At 48.3% G+C, this 14,082-nt stretch overlaps 1 protein-coding gene across 3 annotated transcripts in view; it reads right to left on the reverse strand.

Moving 5' to 3' along the window:
- Nucleotides 1–14,082, reverse strand: part of EPHB2 (EPH receptor B2) — a 46,324-nt gene that overhangs the window by 6,258 nt on the left and 25,984 nt on the right. The window contains exons 4-9 of one of the 3 annotated variants that reach the window (XM_063317581.1): nucleotides 13,380–13,715; nucleotides 6,348–6,472; nucleotides 3,132–3,294; nucleotides 2,541–2,649; nucleotides 1,292–1,356; nucleotides 350–472 (exon numbers count right to left, since the gene is read on the reverse strand). In XM_063317581.1, coding sequence (XP_063173651.1) covers nucleotides 350–472; nucleotides 1,292–1,356; nucleotides 2,541–2,649; nucleotides 3,132–3,294; nucleotides 6,348–6,472; nucleotides 13,380–13,715 — 921 coding nt within the window. Of the gene's footprint in view, nucleotides 1–349; nucleotides 473–1,252; nucleotides 1,360–2,540; nucleotides 2,650–3,110; nucleotides 3,295–6,347; nucleotides 6,473–13,379; nucleotides 13,716–14,082 lie in introns of all 3 variants that reach the window. The other 2 variants (XM_063317579.1, XM_063317580.1) reach the window with 2 other exon arrangements.

A 14,082-nucleotide genomic window follows, 5' to 3' on the forward strand; every position in this document is an offset into this window, starting at 1 on the left:
TGAAAAGAAAGGGAAAAAAATCAGGTCCAAGACTGCTTAGCTTTTTCAAGATCAGTCCCGTGATATTGGGGCATCCACTGAGGGTGGGTGGGGAGGTCAAAATAGTCAAGATGGTGTGAGTGACCAGCATTGCAGACACCATCTTGACTTTTTTGACCCCCTTTGCAGGAAGCCCATACAAGCTGGGCCAGGGTGAGCCTCTACATTTCTACCCCAAATGCCTCAAACTAGTACAGGTCATTCCAGGGGGCTAAAAAGGTTGTTGAATGGATTTTCTTGGGCCGTTTAAAAAGTCAGCAGCAAAAGAAGATAAATTCCCAGCAACCAGGGTTCCTGATGTTGGCCTTACCTGCCCCAATCACCTGCTCGATTTTGACACACGAGATGTCAATCTCCTTCGCAAACTCCCTGACGGCCTCATTGGGGTCTTCGTAGGTGAAGGGATCGATGTAGATCTTCATGCCAGGAGTAACTGCTCCAAGGAGAAAAAGCAGATTTTTGTCATTTGCTCACCCCATTACAGGTAGTCCTCGCTTAACAACCATTTGTTTAGCGACGGTTCGGACTTATGACAGTGCTAAACCCAACTTGCAGCCGTCCTCACGCTTACGACCATCACAGCATCACATGGTCTCGGGATCGACATTTTTGACCTTCCTGGCCAGCTTCCGGCAAGCAAAATCAATGGGGAACCGTGTGATTTGCTTAACAACCATGTGGTTCACTTAACAACCACCACAAAAAAGGCTGTAAAATTGGGTTGGATTTGCTTAATGACCGCTTTGCTTAGAACTGAAATTCTGGTTGTTAAGTAAGGACTACCTGTACACCCTGCGAGCATGGGTCAGGGCACCCCAAGTTTATTGGGGGAGAGGTGTTTTGTTTTCCCCTTCCCACAACAACCCTGCAAGCTAGGCTATGCCAAAAGTTAGTTGTTAGTTAACATCAACCCAGCTTAACCAACCCCACAAGCCACATTGCTGGGTCTTAACACTTTCTTGCATGATTGCAGGAAATGCAATCGCCAGCCTGTGGTTTCCCATCACACCGAATGCATTCTTACAATCAAGTGCACCTTCCCAGTCATGGCCGGGCCTAAATCTAAAAGTGGGACCCCCCCAATCAAAAAGCAAGCAGGGTGTAAATGACTAAACGGCATCTATGTGAGTGTACGGTAGTGGCGTTCGCGTTTTGGTGCGCGGGTTATCGCTCCGATGCCAGCCCGCCTTGCGGTGAACGCTGCTCTTCCCACTGCCCCCGACTGGCCCAAATCTGCCCCCTTCATACATACTGTGGCCACTGGTGTAATGCTGCAGCTTGTCGGTGTACTCAGAATCGGCGCGCTCAAATCCACGTCTTCTGGAAGGAGAGCATCGGGCTGAGCGGTGGGCAGATGGACTAGCAGAGCAGGGGGCAAGGCTGGGCTTCAGCAGTCAGCCCAGAGGCAGCGTCCCCCCACCCCAGCCAAGACCTCCCCAGCCCTTCCTTCCCCAGCGAGACTGAGCTCGCCCCCCTCGAATGCAGCTCAGAGCTGCAGAGTTGCAGGTCCGCGCAGATAAGGGTGCGCAGTTAACTCACAGCCTTCTCAACCACCTGCACACAGGTAAAATCTCTCCCGTATCCCTCCCTCCTGCTTTTGAATTCCAGAGTCTCCCTGGCTTCATCTCAAAGGAAAATGTTGGGGGGGGTTGTCTGCAAGGCATGGTCAAAAAAGTCAAGATGGCCACTGCCATTGTGCAATCGAAGTGCTGCCTGAGTTTTACTATTTATCTATTTACAGGTAGTCCTCACTTAACAACCACAGTTGGGATCAGCATTTTGGTTGCTAAGCAAAGCAGTCATTCAGTGAATCTGACCTGATTTTATGACCTCTTTGTGATAGTTGTTAAGTGACTCACCACCGGCCTTAAGCAAACCATGTGGTCGTTAAGTGAATCACGCGGTTCCCCATTGATTTTGCTTGCCAGAAGCTATCTGGGAAGGTTGAAAACTGAGATCATGCGACTACGGGATGCTGCAATGGTCAGAAATGTGAACCAGTTGCCAAGTGCCCAAACTGTGATCATGGGGATGCTGCAATGGCTGTAAGTGTGAGGACCAGTCGCAAGTCGATTTTTTCAGCACCGTCGTAAGTCTGAATCATCACTAAACAAATAGTTGTTAAGCGAGGACTACCTGTATTTCCAATTTAGACACGGCCTGACTCCAACTGACTCTGGGTGCTTCACAGAAAAACATAGATGGCACTCCAATCACACCACGGCAGCTGCCATCTTGACTTTTTTGACCACACCCTGTGGACACCCCTGACTGGGAGCTTCTCCCAGGGAGGGCTTGAAAAATCAGAAAATGGGGGCGGCCAGGGAAGCTGTAGAGGGGGGGAAAGGAAACCGACGCCAGGCATCCAGGGAGTGTGGGATATTCAAACTGTATCCTGGGCAAGAGGCAGAAAAACGGAAGCCTCTTTAAAATGGTCTACCTCTTCCTGCTTTTTCCAAATTTCCCTCCCTGAGAACCCCTTGGGCCAGATCTCTGCCTACCTGTTGCACACAAGGACGATGACCACCAGGGCAATGAGGAAGACCAGGCCTGCTGCTGAGGAGCCAATAATCAGGGGCAGCTTCTCCTGGATGCTGGTCTGGTACTCAGCTGCCACGACACGGAGAAAAAGTTTAACTGTCAGCTCAGCAAGGCCTGCCTCCGTGGTGGGCATCAGCAGGGAGGCAAGGCATGTCACTTCTGCTAGGATGTCATAGGATCATAGCAGGGAAAGGCCAGAAGGGATCTCCGAGGTCATCCAGTCCCACCCCATGCTCAGTGCAGAAATCCACTTGCACAGCATTCGTGACAGCCTCAGTTTAAACATGGCCAGCCAGAGGAGTGTGGAACCATTCCTCCCCTTAGGAAAAGGTGTCCGACTGAAATCTACTTCTCGTAATTTCAAAGAATCATGACATGGAAGCAGGTAAGGGACACTGGAGATCATCTAGTCCAACCCCCTGCCAGTGCAGAACTCCACCACTGCAGCACCCCAACAGACAGACAGCCCTCCAGAGACCAGATATACGTGTGGCCTGATGGATGCCCATGACTCCCTAGGCCAGCCCAACCTCGGTGCCCCCGCCTCTCACCTTCTGTCATGGTCTGGAAGTACATCTTCCCGCTGTAGCGCCCGTAGCCGGCCACCGTGCGGGCTCGCACCTGGAAGACGTAAATGGTCCCGGCCTTGAGGTTGGGGATGGTCACGGTGTTGGTGGGACTCTTGACCGCCGTGGCATTGAACTCGCTCAGATCCTGCTGAGGACAGACAACCACGGTTATTCTGGGAAAGAAGGAGAACAGGCAGGCTGATGTGGCCTTGGCGAGGCCACCGGACCGTGATGTGGCGTTGGGTAGAATATCACATCTTGGAGTTGGGAGGGGTCCGTGAGGCCATCCAGTCCAACCCCCGCTCGGGGCAAGGCTACAAAGTAAAGTATCCTGAGCAATGGCTGCTCACCCTCTGCTTGATCCCATGAAGGGAACCCATTTCTTCTCTGGGACATCCTTCACATATGGGAAGAATCCTAGGGTCTTTTCTTAAGGGCACATCTGTATCTGGCTCCCTCAATCTCTGTTCACAGGGTCAGTTTCTGCCAGCCTTGCCAGGTAGACCAGACAGGACGCACGGACAGATGAGCTCATTCTACTTTATTGTAAGGCTACATTGACAGAATCTTGCAAGTCTGAAAGGACAAATCTCCCCTGTCTCTTTTACAGCCCGAGAAACCAGGGAGGGTCCCTCCTGAGCCTCTTTCTCCACCCGTTATGCAGCTGTGGGCTAAGCTCCCTCTTATCCGACAGTTCCCTTGGCAAGATCTCTTTGCTCCATCTCCCAAGGTCTTTCCCACATACATTACATCTTCTAAACCAGCCCCCCTCCCCCCCACAATCCTCACTGGCCTTCTTTGAACCTGTCCCCATTTCCCTGACTCTTTCTTCAAGGTTGGGCCCAGGACATAAAATGGGGTCTGACCAATACATAAGAGAACCGCATCTGCCTGTTTTGCAGCAACGTAACACTGCTGGCTCAACACGTGAAATCCATTATTACCCCAAAGTCTTTTTCGCAGTAATCTAAATCTGCCATCCCCCATACTATACTTGGAAATTTGATTTGGGTTTCATTTATTGAAGACCTTTGCACCTCATTTCTGTTTCAGTGTATCGTAGGAATCTATATATTATCTTGGCACGTTGTACAGACTAGTATGGTTTAATTGTATGAGCCTGTTAATGGGACGCAGCAATTGCAGAGGGGGTGGGTGGGATTCAAAGTCCCAGGAATGGAGCCTTCCAGAGAACTCTAGAATATTATTTTCCTCCTCCAGACCTCTCCTGTCTCATCTAAACATCACGCTGCTTCCAGTTTGGGGAATTAACTTCCAGGAAACCAGCTGAACTTTCAGCCTGGTGAAGCCTGAAAGACAGGACATTTCATACCAAAGGTCTCTAGAACAGGGTTTTTCAAACCGTGGTACATGAGAGTTTGTGGGATACGCTGGCTGGGGAATTCTGGGAGTTGAAGTCCACACATCTTCAAAGTTTCCAAGGTTGGAAAACACTGACTTGAATGTCCTAGGGCATCTGTTGCAATTTTTCAAAGGAACAGCAATCACGTCCCAGTAACTGAACATCGATTTGTTTGATTAAAACATTAAAATCCCAAATAACGGTGACTTTTTTCAATTTTGTGCATTGGAAAGATTAATTTTGCCTTTACCATAAACAGTTCACTTTTTATACCTACAATAAGTGATGCTTTAGGCCATTAATTGGGGCATCCATTTTTGTGAAATTCAAGTAACTACAGTATATCCATACGGTATACAATATATACAGTATATATTACAATGAATAAAAGTTCCCCTTTATTGTCAATTTTCTGTCACTAGACCTTTGATCAGGGATTTCAAAAGTTTTTTTTAAACAAGTTCTGCAGCCTGAAACAGCTTGAAAACCCTTGCTCCATTCCCGCGATGTTCAGATTTTCTTTTCCCTAAATTCCTGCATTCTGTCAAACCCAGGTTTACGGTTTAGCATCTTGCAGAATTTTGTTCTCAGCTGAAAAGCCTCCATTGTGGGTTGCAAGGGGCGTGGCTGGCAATATAACCCAGCAGCTGGGCCAAAATATTTCAACCTGTTTTCTGATATTTAATTGTGTTTAGAATCTGAAAATATTGGTTTACCTCTGCCGGAGACTGGTGCAGGTGCCTGGCCCACTTTCCAAAATCTGCAACTGTCACACAACCCTCTTAATTTTACAGCAGATCTTGTAAAATTATGGGCTTGCTAAGAGAGTGAGCAGAGTTGGTGTTTTGAGTTTGCAAAAATTGGGTAAAAGGAGAAATGCACCGGAAGAGAGAAAGTGTCCCTTTGCCACAGAGCAGAGAGCTGATTTCTGCAAGAGAGCGGGGATGAATTATGCAGCATCAACTCCCCCTGCATTTTTTTCCTCCTGGCAATTGAAAATAGGTCACTGAGCGGATAGAGCATTTGGCTTTTGTAATCTCAGATGGGGAGTGTGTCTGGTGGCCTCTTTTAAGCGCGGTTTTAATTAGCATTTTTTTTAAAAAAACACACATTCTCACCTCCACCAATATCCATGTTCTATTTTCTTGTGCAATGGAGAAGTCTTCCTAACCCCACCACCCTGAGACAAATAGATTCTTATTTCGATCTGTCACAAAAAGGGGCATCTTGGGGGGGAAGGCTGTCCAAAAAAGTGAAGACAATGGCTGTGATGGTGTAATAGATGCCCTGCCCCCTTTTGTATGTGTAAAAAGGCGTGGGGCATCAACTGCACCATCATGGCTGCCATCTTGACTTTTTTGACCCCGTTGCAGGTGCCCCTGGTGATAACAGCATCCTCTTTGGTTGAACGAGATAGGCTTCGAACCTCTCCACAGCTTTATTGTTTTGTTACTGTTTTCATTGTTTCTGGACCACGTCAACTTCACACACGGTTACTCCCTCCCTGCCCTTTCCCCACCTAATGACATGGTTAGTTTATGGCTTGATGTATTGTGCAAGTCCAGAAAACGGATTAATTCAGTAACCATGTTAAACATGCTGTGGGGGAGGATGCAAAGTGGTGGGCAGGACCTTACAGTCCCTGTGTGATTATCTCAAGGGATAAGCTCTGTTTGTGCGGTTATGCGGCACGACCATTCCTGGAAGATATGACCACCGATCAGTGATGGTGGGGACCATGGGAAAAGGAGTAAGGGTAGGGCTTCATTGTGCAGGTCACAATCCAGATGTGGACCATCTTCACCTCCTGGGTCCCCAACCTCTTTCCTTGTTACCTTCTCATAGTACTGCAGTTCATAGTCCAGGATGACCCCATTGGGCTGGTCCGGCTGAGACCACGAGAGGGTGATGCTGTCCACCATCCGGCTCACTTGATGCATGATGGACACCGCTGAAGGAGCTGCAGGAGAAAGAGGTGAAGGTCATCTAAGCACCATTGTTTGATCGTGGGAAGGAAGATCTTTGGTAGAAGCTCTTGAGATACTGCCATGGACTTTTTGGTGACCTTCTAATCAACGCTTAGGGAACATTGCCATGGTGCCTTCATATCAAATATTTACTGCCACACCAACAATGCAGAGTGAGGCTGGGATGTGAAGGGAACAAAGCATCACTCCAGGCCCAGTAGGGAAGGGTGTTGGGATCTCTGGTGGATCAAAGAAAGACCAGTGTCTACAACTACATGATCCTCAATGGGTTGGCCTGATTTCCCCCTTGAAAACTTCCAACAGGGGATCTCTGCTCCTTGTAAGATCTGAAGCTCTAGGAGAGTGCCATTCCAGAGGGCAGAGCAAGCAACATTTTCCCCTTTTTTCAAAATTTAAATTTAACCTTGCCTCCTTCAGTGGAAATAGGGTGAGTTGCCAGATCTCTCTTGAAAATGCCAATGAACGAAATTAAAAGGGGGTGGGCAGGCCAAAGCCAGAGAGAAGCCAATGGTCAAATCAATCCCTCTGTTTTTGCTATCTTCCTCTTCCTCACTGGGTTTCTGGCCTGACCCTGGATCCCATCTGACATTAACATCCAGAAGAAGACCTAAGTGGGCCATCGTTGATCCTCCACTCACTCCAGGCTTTCTCACTTATGTGGAAAAGTAGGAGAGAAGGCGACTTTCAAGGGGAAGAGGAAGTTGTGTTCAGACCACGGTGGGTGTCTGTGCGTCTGTGTGTCTGTGAAGGGGATGCTGAAATGCTCCTTGGCATCTTCCGGGGCATGGTGCCATTCCCCCACAGGTAACGCAGAATGACTTGGTTTGGAATCAGCTCAGGATGTGGGCACTGTTCCCCCTCGAAGGCGGGTAAGTCTACGTAATTCAAGCCCCGGTGGGCAATACCATCAGTGTGTATGCACAACAACACAACAGCCCCGTTGCCTGCAAGTCCATTGCCCCCGTGGCTTTGCGTATCTGCAGGGGGGTTCTAAGTAAAGAGATTCACATATCTACTTTTTGGCTTAAAACAAAAAAGTTAGTTTATACATGTGCCAAATAGTGAAGGGGCTTTTCCCCATGCTCAATTTTTTTTCCCCCAATGTTGCTAGACTGGAATGGAACTGTCATGAATAATAATAGCAATAATAATAGCAATAATAATAGCAATAATAATAATAATAATAATAGGAACAGCTTACATCCTGCAACGATCCTTTAATATTATTAAAAAACAACATCTGCCTATCCCAGGTCCTTGGGAAGGACTCGATAGGTGGAGAAAAATGCCAAATCTTGTCTGAACATCTGGCTGACTGTATGATCAACCATAATATATTATAATGAGGGTCACTTGTGTTTGCAAGTGTCTATATAAGCAGTTAGAAAGAAGCGTGCTCTATTGTTTAAGGTGTTGGACCGGGGGCCAGGAGATTGACTGGGCGACTTTTTATTTTTTAATTTAATTATTCGGTAAATGTCTCTAGCTGCCGCTCCATTCCGTTCATTTTCTTGGCTCTGGAAAAATAAGGTATCAAAATATGCAAATTGCTGCATAAACAGGAGAAGGAGAACTTGAGATTTAAACGGTGAAAAAGGAAGACGGCAGAGGGAAAGCTAAGACGCGCATCTGTAAATCCATTTATCACAACTGGGGGATGCTTTCCATGCTCCTGGCTCAGCCAGATGTTGAAGGATGCTCCTTCGCTCCGTCAATCACCCCATCGACTAAGCCTGGATGTTCCCTGGCACAACCAAGTTGGTTTTGCAATCTATCCCCAGTTGAGGATGTTCCTGGTCTCTGGGAAAGGGCTGCATAATGCTCACTAGCATTTTTGCCCCCCACCCAAAGCTAGAACAAAGTAAGAATCTCTTTCTTCTCATCTCTCATCTATCTGTCTCTATCTAGCATCTGTCTATCTAGCTGTAAGTCACTTTTTTCAGTGCTGTTGTAACAGTCGCTAAACGAATGGTCATAAGTCGAGGACCGCCTGTATATTAGTGTTACGATATTTCAGATTTACTGTTTATCTGTCCGTATTTCACTACCTCTACCTGATTCTTCTATTTATACTGTCTAATTCTTATTCTTTCAAAAATATATCACAATAAAATGAAGAGGGGGAAATGGTGTGTCAGCTGGGTAACCAGGCTGAGTGCATTGTGCAAACACAGGCTGGGATTGAGTTGGATCCTCAACTTTGATCCTCAATGTGGAGGATCCTCAGCTTTGATCCCTGAGTGGGATCCCCAACTTGAGGACAGCTCTGGCTTGGCCAAAGGGGTCAGAACATGGCTTATCCTTGGCTTGGTGCAGGCATCTGGATCCTCTGATGTTGTCAGCCTATTTGCAGCAAGACACACCGCCTGTGCTTCCTTGGATACCAAGAAAAGAGAATGTGCACTCATGCCAGAATGCCTTGGAGCGCATGGATTTTTAAAAGCCATCCCCGCCTTCTGTTGCTATGGGAACTGTCTTTGATTGACATCACTGCTGGGGGGAGGAATGGGGCCGGGGGGGGGCTGGGGAAGAGGTCCAGCAGAGAAGCACCATCCCACTCCGTCCCGTCCCACCAGAAAGTCCATTTGCAAACTAAAGTTAAAAAATGATTATTTTTCTTCCCTCCCACCACTGCAACCTTCAGCTATGAGACAGACCACCTTTCTCTCTTGCTGTCTGTCTTATGTGGGGGGTGGGGGGGAGGGCTCAACTGTTAGGGGTCTATCAGGACCCCGGACACATGCCCGGCAGAATAACTGCCACCATCTCCAGTTTCTTTTTAAGGCCTGAAAGGCTGCCAGCTCCAATCCATCCTGTCCTCCCGCAATGCCTGTCTGGTGTCAGCTGCCAATTCTGCCAGCAAACTCCCCCTGCCCCCCAAGTCAGTCCTGGATTAATCAAAGCAGCCCAGCCAGCTTGGATCGCGTTAATCCTCATAATGCGGGTGATGTCTCGGGAAAGAGCTAGGAATGGGACGCAGCAAGGGGGAAGGAGGGGGCAGCTGGGGGGGTCTTCCCCCCTCCCAACCTCCATTCAGAAGTTCTTCTCGGAGTGTCAGGTTACCAGCGGCCACCGCTGAGCCAAGAGGGAATTTTGCTATTTTCAATTACCGTCCGGCAGACAGGGCTCTGCTCAGAGCTCAGGTCAGAAATGTGGCAAGGGGTGGGGGGGTGGGGGGCTGGGAAGGCAGCGGGTGCAGCAAAAATTGGGGAGGGGGGCTGTTGAGGAAGGCTCTGGAGAGGGAGGGAGCTGCCTTCAAAAAAGAACCTGGGGAAAAGGGAGGTTTATGATTAATCGTTATTAATGATCATGCTTGTGGCGTTGGGGTGCAGAAATGCAAACGGTGGGCGCTTGGCCATGCGATCCTAGGCAAGGTTGGGCCCAGTTAGCAACTTTGAAGCCGGACTTTGCTCAAGAGAGCATGGATGTCTTATTTTGGTGTTGCGCCTCTCCTCTTTCTTTGTTTGGCAGAGAAAAAGGGGGATGCTCGCACCGGGATTGGGTTAAGCCCCTGGCGTGCATCGCCCGGAAGGTCGAGATAGACTGCCTTTGAACAGGGGTGCTCCATCACAGTCAAGGGTTGTGGCTAGAAGCATCCTCCATCACTGTGTTTAATCAGAGGGATGCGGAGGTTGAGTTGTGAAGCCAATCATGGAAAGCTGGTTACTAGATAGACCAGTGTTTCTCAACCTCAGCAATTTTAAGATGTCTGGACTTCAACTCCCAGAATTCCCCAGGGTCTGGCTTCTTTAGAGAACAGACTCTATGATTGCTGGAGCTCAGTGGGTTGGTTTACCCAATGCTTTAAGCTAATGTTTCTCAACCTTGGCATCTTTAAGATGTCTGGACTTCAACGCCCAGAATTCCCCAGCCAGCCATGCTGGCTGGGGAATTCTGGGAGTTGAAGTCCAGACATCTTAAAGTTGCTGAGGTTGAGAAACACTTAGATAGACCAACCTGACATACTGGATTGAATGGGAGGAAAACCAGCAGATTTCCAAGTCTTCAGAAGATTCAACAACACCCAAATCACTGCCCGGAACGGAGTTGCCAAAATTATTCATTGGAAACTTTGCCTGAGGTTTGGATTTGAGGGGAGGAAGAACCACTGGGACCATCAAGTTGAGAAAGTTTTGGAAAATGAGTGGGCTAAATATTACGGGACTTTAAAAACCAAACAGACGGGCACCTTCTTCATAACACACCTGATATAACAGTCATTGAAAAGAAGAAAATCTGTTTCCTTGATGTTGCTATACCGGGTAACGCTTGGATTGAGGAAAAGCAATTGGAAAAAATTAGGCAATAGCAGGACTCACAGATCAAAGCTGAACGCTTATGGAAAAGAAATCCACTGTTACGTCAATTGTGATTGGAGCCCTTGGGGCAATACCTAGAGGGCTCCCTCGATATTTGGAAATTTTGAATTTATCAGACTTGAACACCCTAATTTTACGAAAAAATACCTTGCTTGGAACTGCCTATATCCTCAGACGCCTCCTTAATACAACTAGTCCTTAACTTACGGCCAATCGTTTAATGACAGTTCGAAGTTAGGATAGCACTGCAAAAAGCAACTTATGACTGGTCCTCGCATTTACGACGGCTGCAGCATCCTGGGGCCGCGTGATCGCCATCTGCGACCTTCCCAGGGGGCTTCCAACAAGCAAAGTCAATGAGGGACCGCATGATTCACTTAAAGGCTGCAGCAAAAAAGGTTGTACAACTGAGCATGACTCGCTTGACTGCCCCACTTAGTGACGGACGTTGCGGTCCCAATTTTAATATCTCTTGGCTATATTTATATGTAACTTTGTGTATTGTTTGAATTGTTTGTTTTTTTACGATTGTCAGCTGCCCAGAGTCACTGGTCTGAGATGGGAAGCTAAAAGAATTGAATGAATGAATGAATGAATGAATAAATAAATAAATAAATAAATTGTGGTTGTAAGTCGAGGACTACCTGTAATTCTTAAGGACTTTAATTATTAAGTTTCTGCCAGTCTTTGACTGTGAATCTGATCGTAGATTACCAATAATAATAATGATGATAATAGATTACATTTTTATGCTGCCTGACTCCCAGCGACATTATGCATCGGACAACGGGGAATTTACATGTGCCGGCTGCTGGGATGAAGGAGCATTGCCGGTGTGGCCTTGAGACAGGCCAAGAGTTCAAACTAGCCAGCCCTGATGGACATGACCTAAAACTGGGGGGCTTTGATTTGACAAGCATTGGATCCCCCACCAGCTTTGGGGGAAAAAAGCAAAACAAAAGTGCTTTCCGGTCACCGCACATGGGCAGGAACCTCTTCAGCTGCTGGGGGTGTTGGAGGGGTGACGCAAGGACCTGCAACGTGGGCAGTGCACCCCTGCCCAGTGACCCTGCAGGGCGGGTGGGAAGGGGTTGATCTGGCTGTGCCACAATTCTCCTTCCTTCCGTGCTGCCAGTTCCTTATTTTTCCAAACCCTGGATCTTTTTTCCCCCTCCCTCTCCGCTTTCTGGTTGGCCTCCGCAGCTTCTGTTTCCAGCCCCTAATGAGAAACATCAAGGCTGCCAAGCTGTGCAGCGAACGCCGAAAGGATCCTGCCTCTCTAATTATAGGAGAATTAGCAAGCAGACAGATACTGTTTAGCTCTAATGAATAGATTCATCACACCAGGATAGGGGCTTGTGTTCAGAGGATAATCAGGCTGGGCCAGCCTGGAGCACGTGGGAACAGTGGAAGTGCAACGAGGGATTTTTCACTCTACCCCTCCCAAAAGCCACACACTTCCCCTCCTTCACGCTGGAAAGGTGACAGTGTTCACAGCTGCTGCAACAAGCTCACAACTGTGCGGCTTAATTGCAGCAGGCGAGATTGTGGCAAGCCAGGCAGAGTTGGGCGGGCGCTCCCCGCCCCACACAATGCAGCCCACCCCCCAGCAAACTGGAAGGTTTGATCTGGGATCCCTTGCACGTGGGCGCACACCCACCCACCCACCCACCGGGTTAATGCGTGGATGGGAATTTTCTTCTTGGATGCAACATAGTGCAAGGGATGGTAAAAGACTTGAGTAACCCTTTAAATTGGGGTCATCCGCGAGAGGTCACTCGGGGCTCCCTGGGCGATCACGATTTATTTCAAAAGTTGGTTCAAGTTTGGGCAACTTCACATTAAAGAGGGAAGTTTCGTTGGTTATTTTCAGTTTAAGACCACTGTGAGTGCATATAGACAGGCCTACCCATGAAATAAATGTAGTAATTTTATAACTTCTGGCCTCTATTTGAGCCTGAATGGGCAGGGGTTCCCTGAGGCCGGAAAAATATTTCAAGGAGTCCTCCAGGGTCGAAAGGTTGAGGAAGGCTGCTTTAAATGCTCATTTGGCAATCCTTTGCATCCTAAAACGGCAGATTCTTTTGGAAATGTTGCTGCGTGGATCCAGACCAGGACGGGATGGGGTGGGGGGATCAGCTCCCCCTGTCCCTTTGCTGTAAGCAAACACCCCAATGACATTTTCCTGCTAGTGACTTAGAGTATTTTCGGCACATCACCAAGCCCAGATGCATCAGCATGCCTTTATGTGTGAATAAAATCAAGGTAGCAGCCAGAACCACGGGATCAAAGCCACGCCCCTTCCCATGCACATTGCAATGCACATAACAAGGGGCGGGTCCTCAGCTGCACCGTCACAGCTGCCATCTTGACTTTTTTGACTCCCCGTGGCCAAGCCCTTACTGACGAGATAGAAAACTTGTTCGGGTTACTTTTCTTTCAAAGAAAAGGCTGAAAACGCAGGGAGCAAAGGCTTAAGAACAAGGAAGGAAAACAGAAGCCCCTTTCACCCAGGAAGAAAACTTTTGGATATAGCAATGAAGAGAACGTAAATTCTTACCGGCTTGGTTGGTGGTGATGTTGACGGAGGCAAAGTGGGGCGAGAAAGGGCTCTGGTCGGTGACGCCGTTCACCGCTTGGATCTCAAAGGTGTACTGCGTGTGGGCTAAGAGATCGCTGATATACACGCGGGGCTCGGTCAGGCCCAGCTGACGCGGCGTGAACTGGACATTGTCCCCGCAGCGGGTGCAGGCTCTGCGCCCAGACCCACAGCTCTTGCAGATGATGTTATAGACCAGATCCTCGCGGCCCCCAGAATCCCGGGGCGGGCTCCATTCCAGCATCAAAGAGGTTTCGTTCACGCTAGAAATGACAGTCTGGGGAGCTGATGGGATGGCTGCCAGAAAATGAAAAGGAAAGAGAAAGGGAGAAGTGCTGAAATGTCCCTTTATGTTATGTTCCTTTATGTTAGGGTTTGCAGGTCTCGGGGCAATAATACCCAAAGAGAGGGGGAGGGGGTGGACTAGATGACCTCTGAGTTCCCTTCCCACTCAATGGCTGTATGGATGCTGAAGGAGCCTTCTCCAGATGTACGATGGGAGGGGCACAGAGGGGGCAGCTCCCTTCCTCTGAACCAGCTCACCCCTCAAGGCAGGTATTGCCCCCACTGTTATGGCCATCCAGAGAATATTTGTTCTGGAATGGGTTTTGAGATTAAATCACATTTAATCTATTGTTTGATGGCTTCTTTAGATTATATGAGC

This window comes from Candoia aspera, chromosome 18 (assembly GCF_035149785.1).
Source record: "Candoia aspera isolate rCanAsp1 chromosome 18, rCanAsp1.hap2, whole genome shotgun sequence".
NCBI classification, from domain to species: Eukaryota; Metazoa; Chordata; class Lepidosauria; order Squamata; family Boidae; genus Candoia; species Candoia aspera.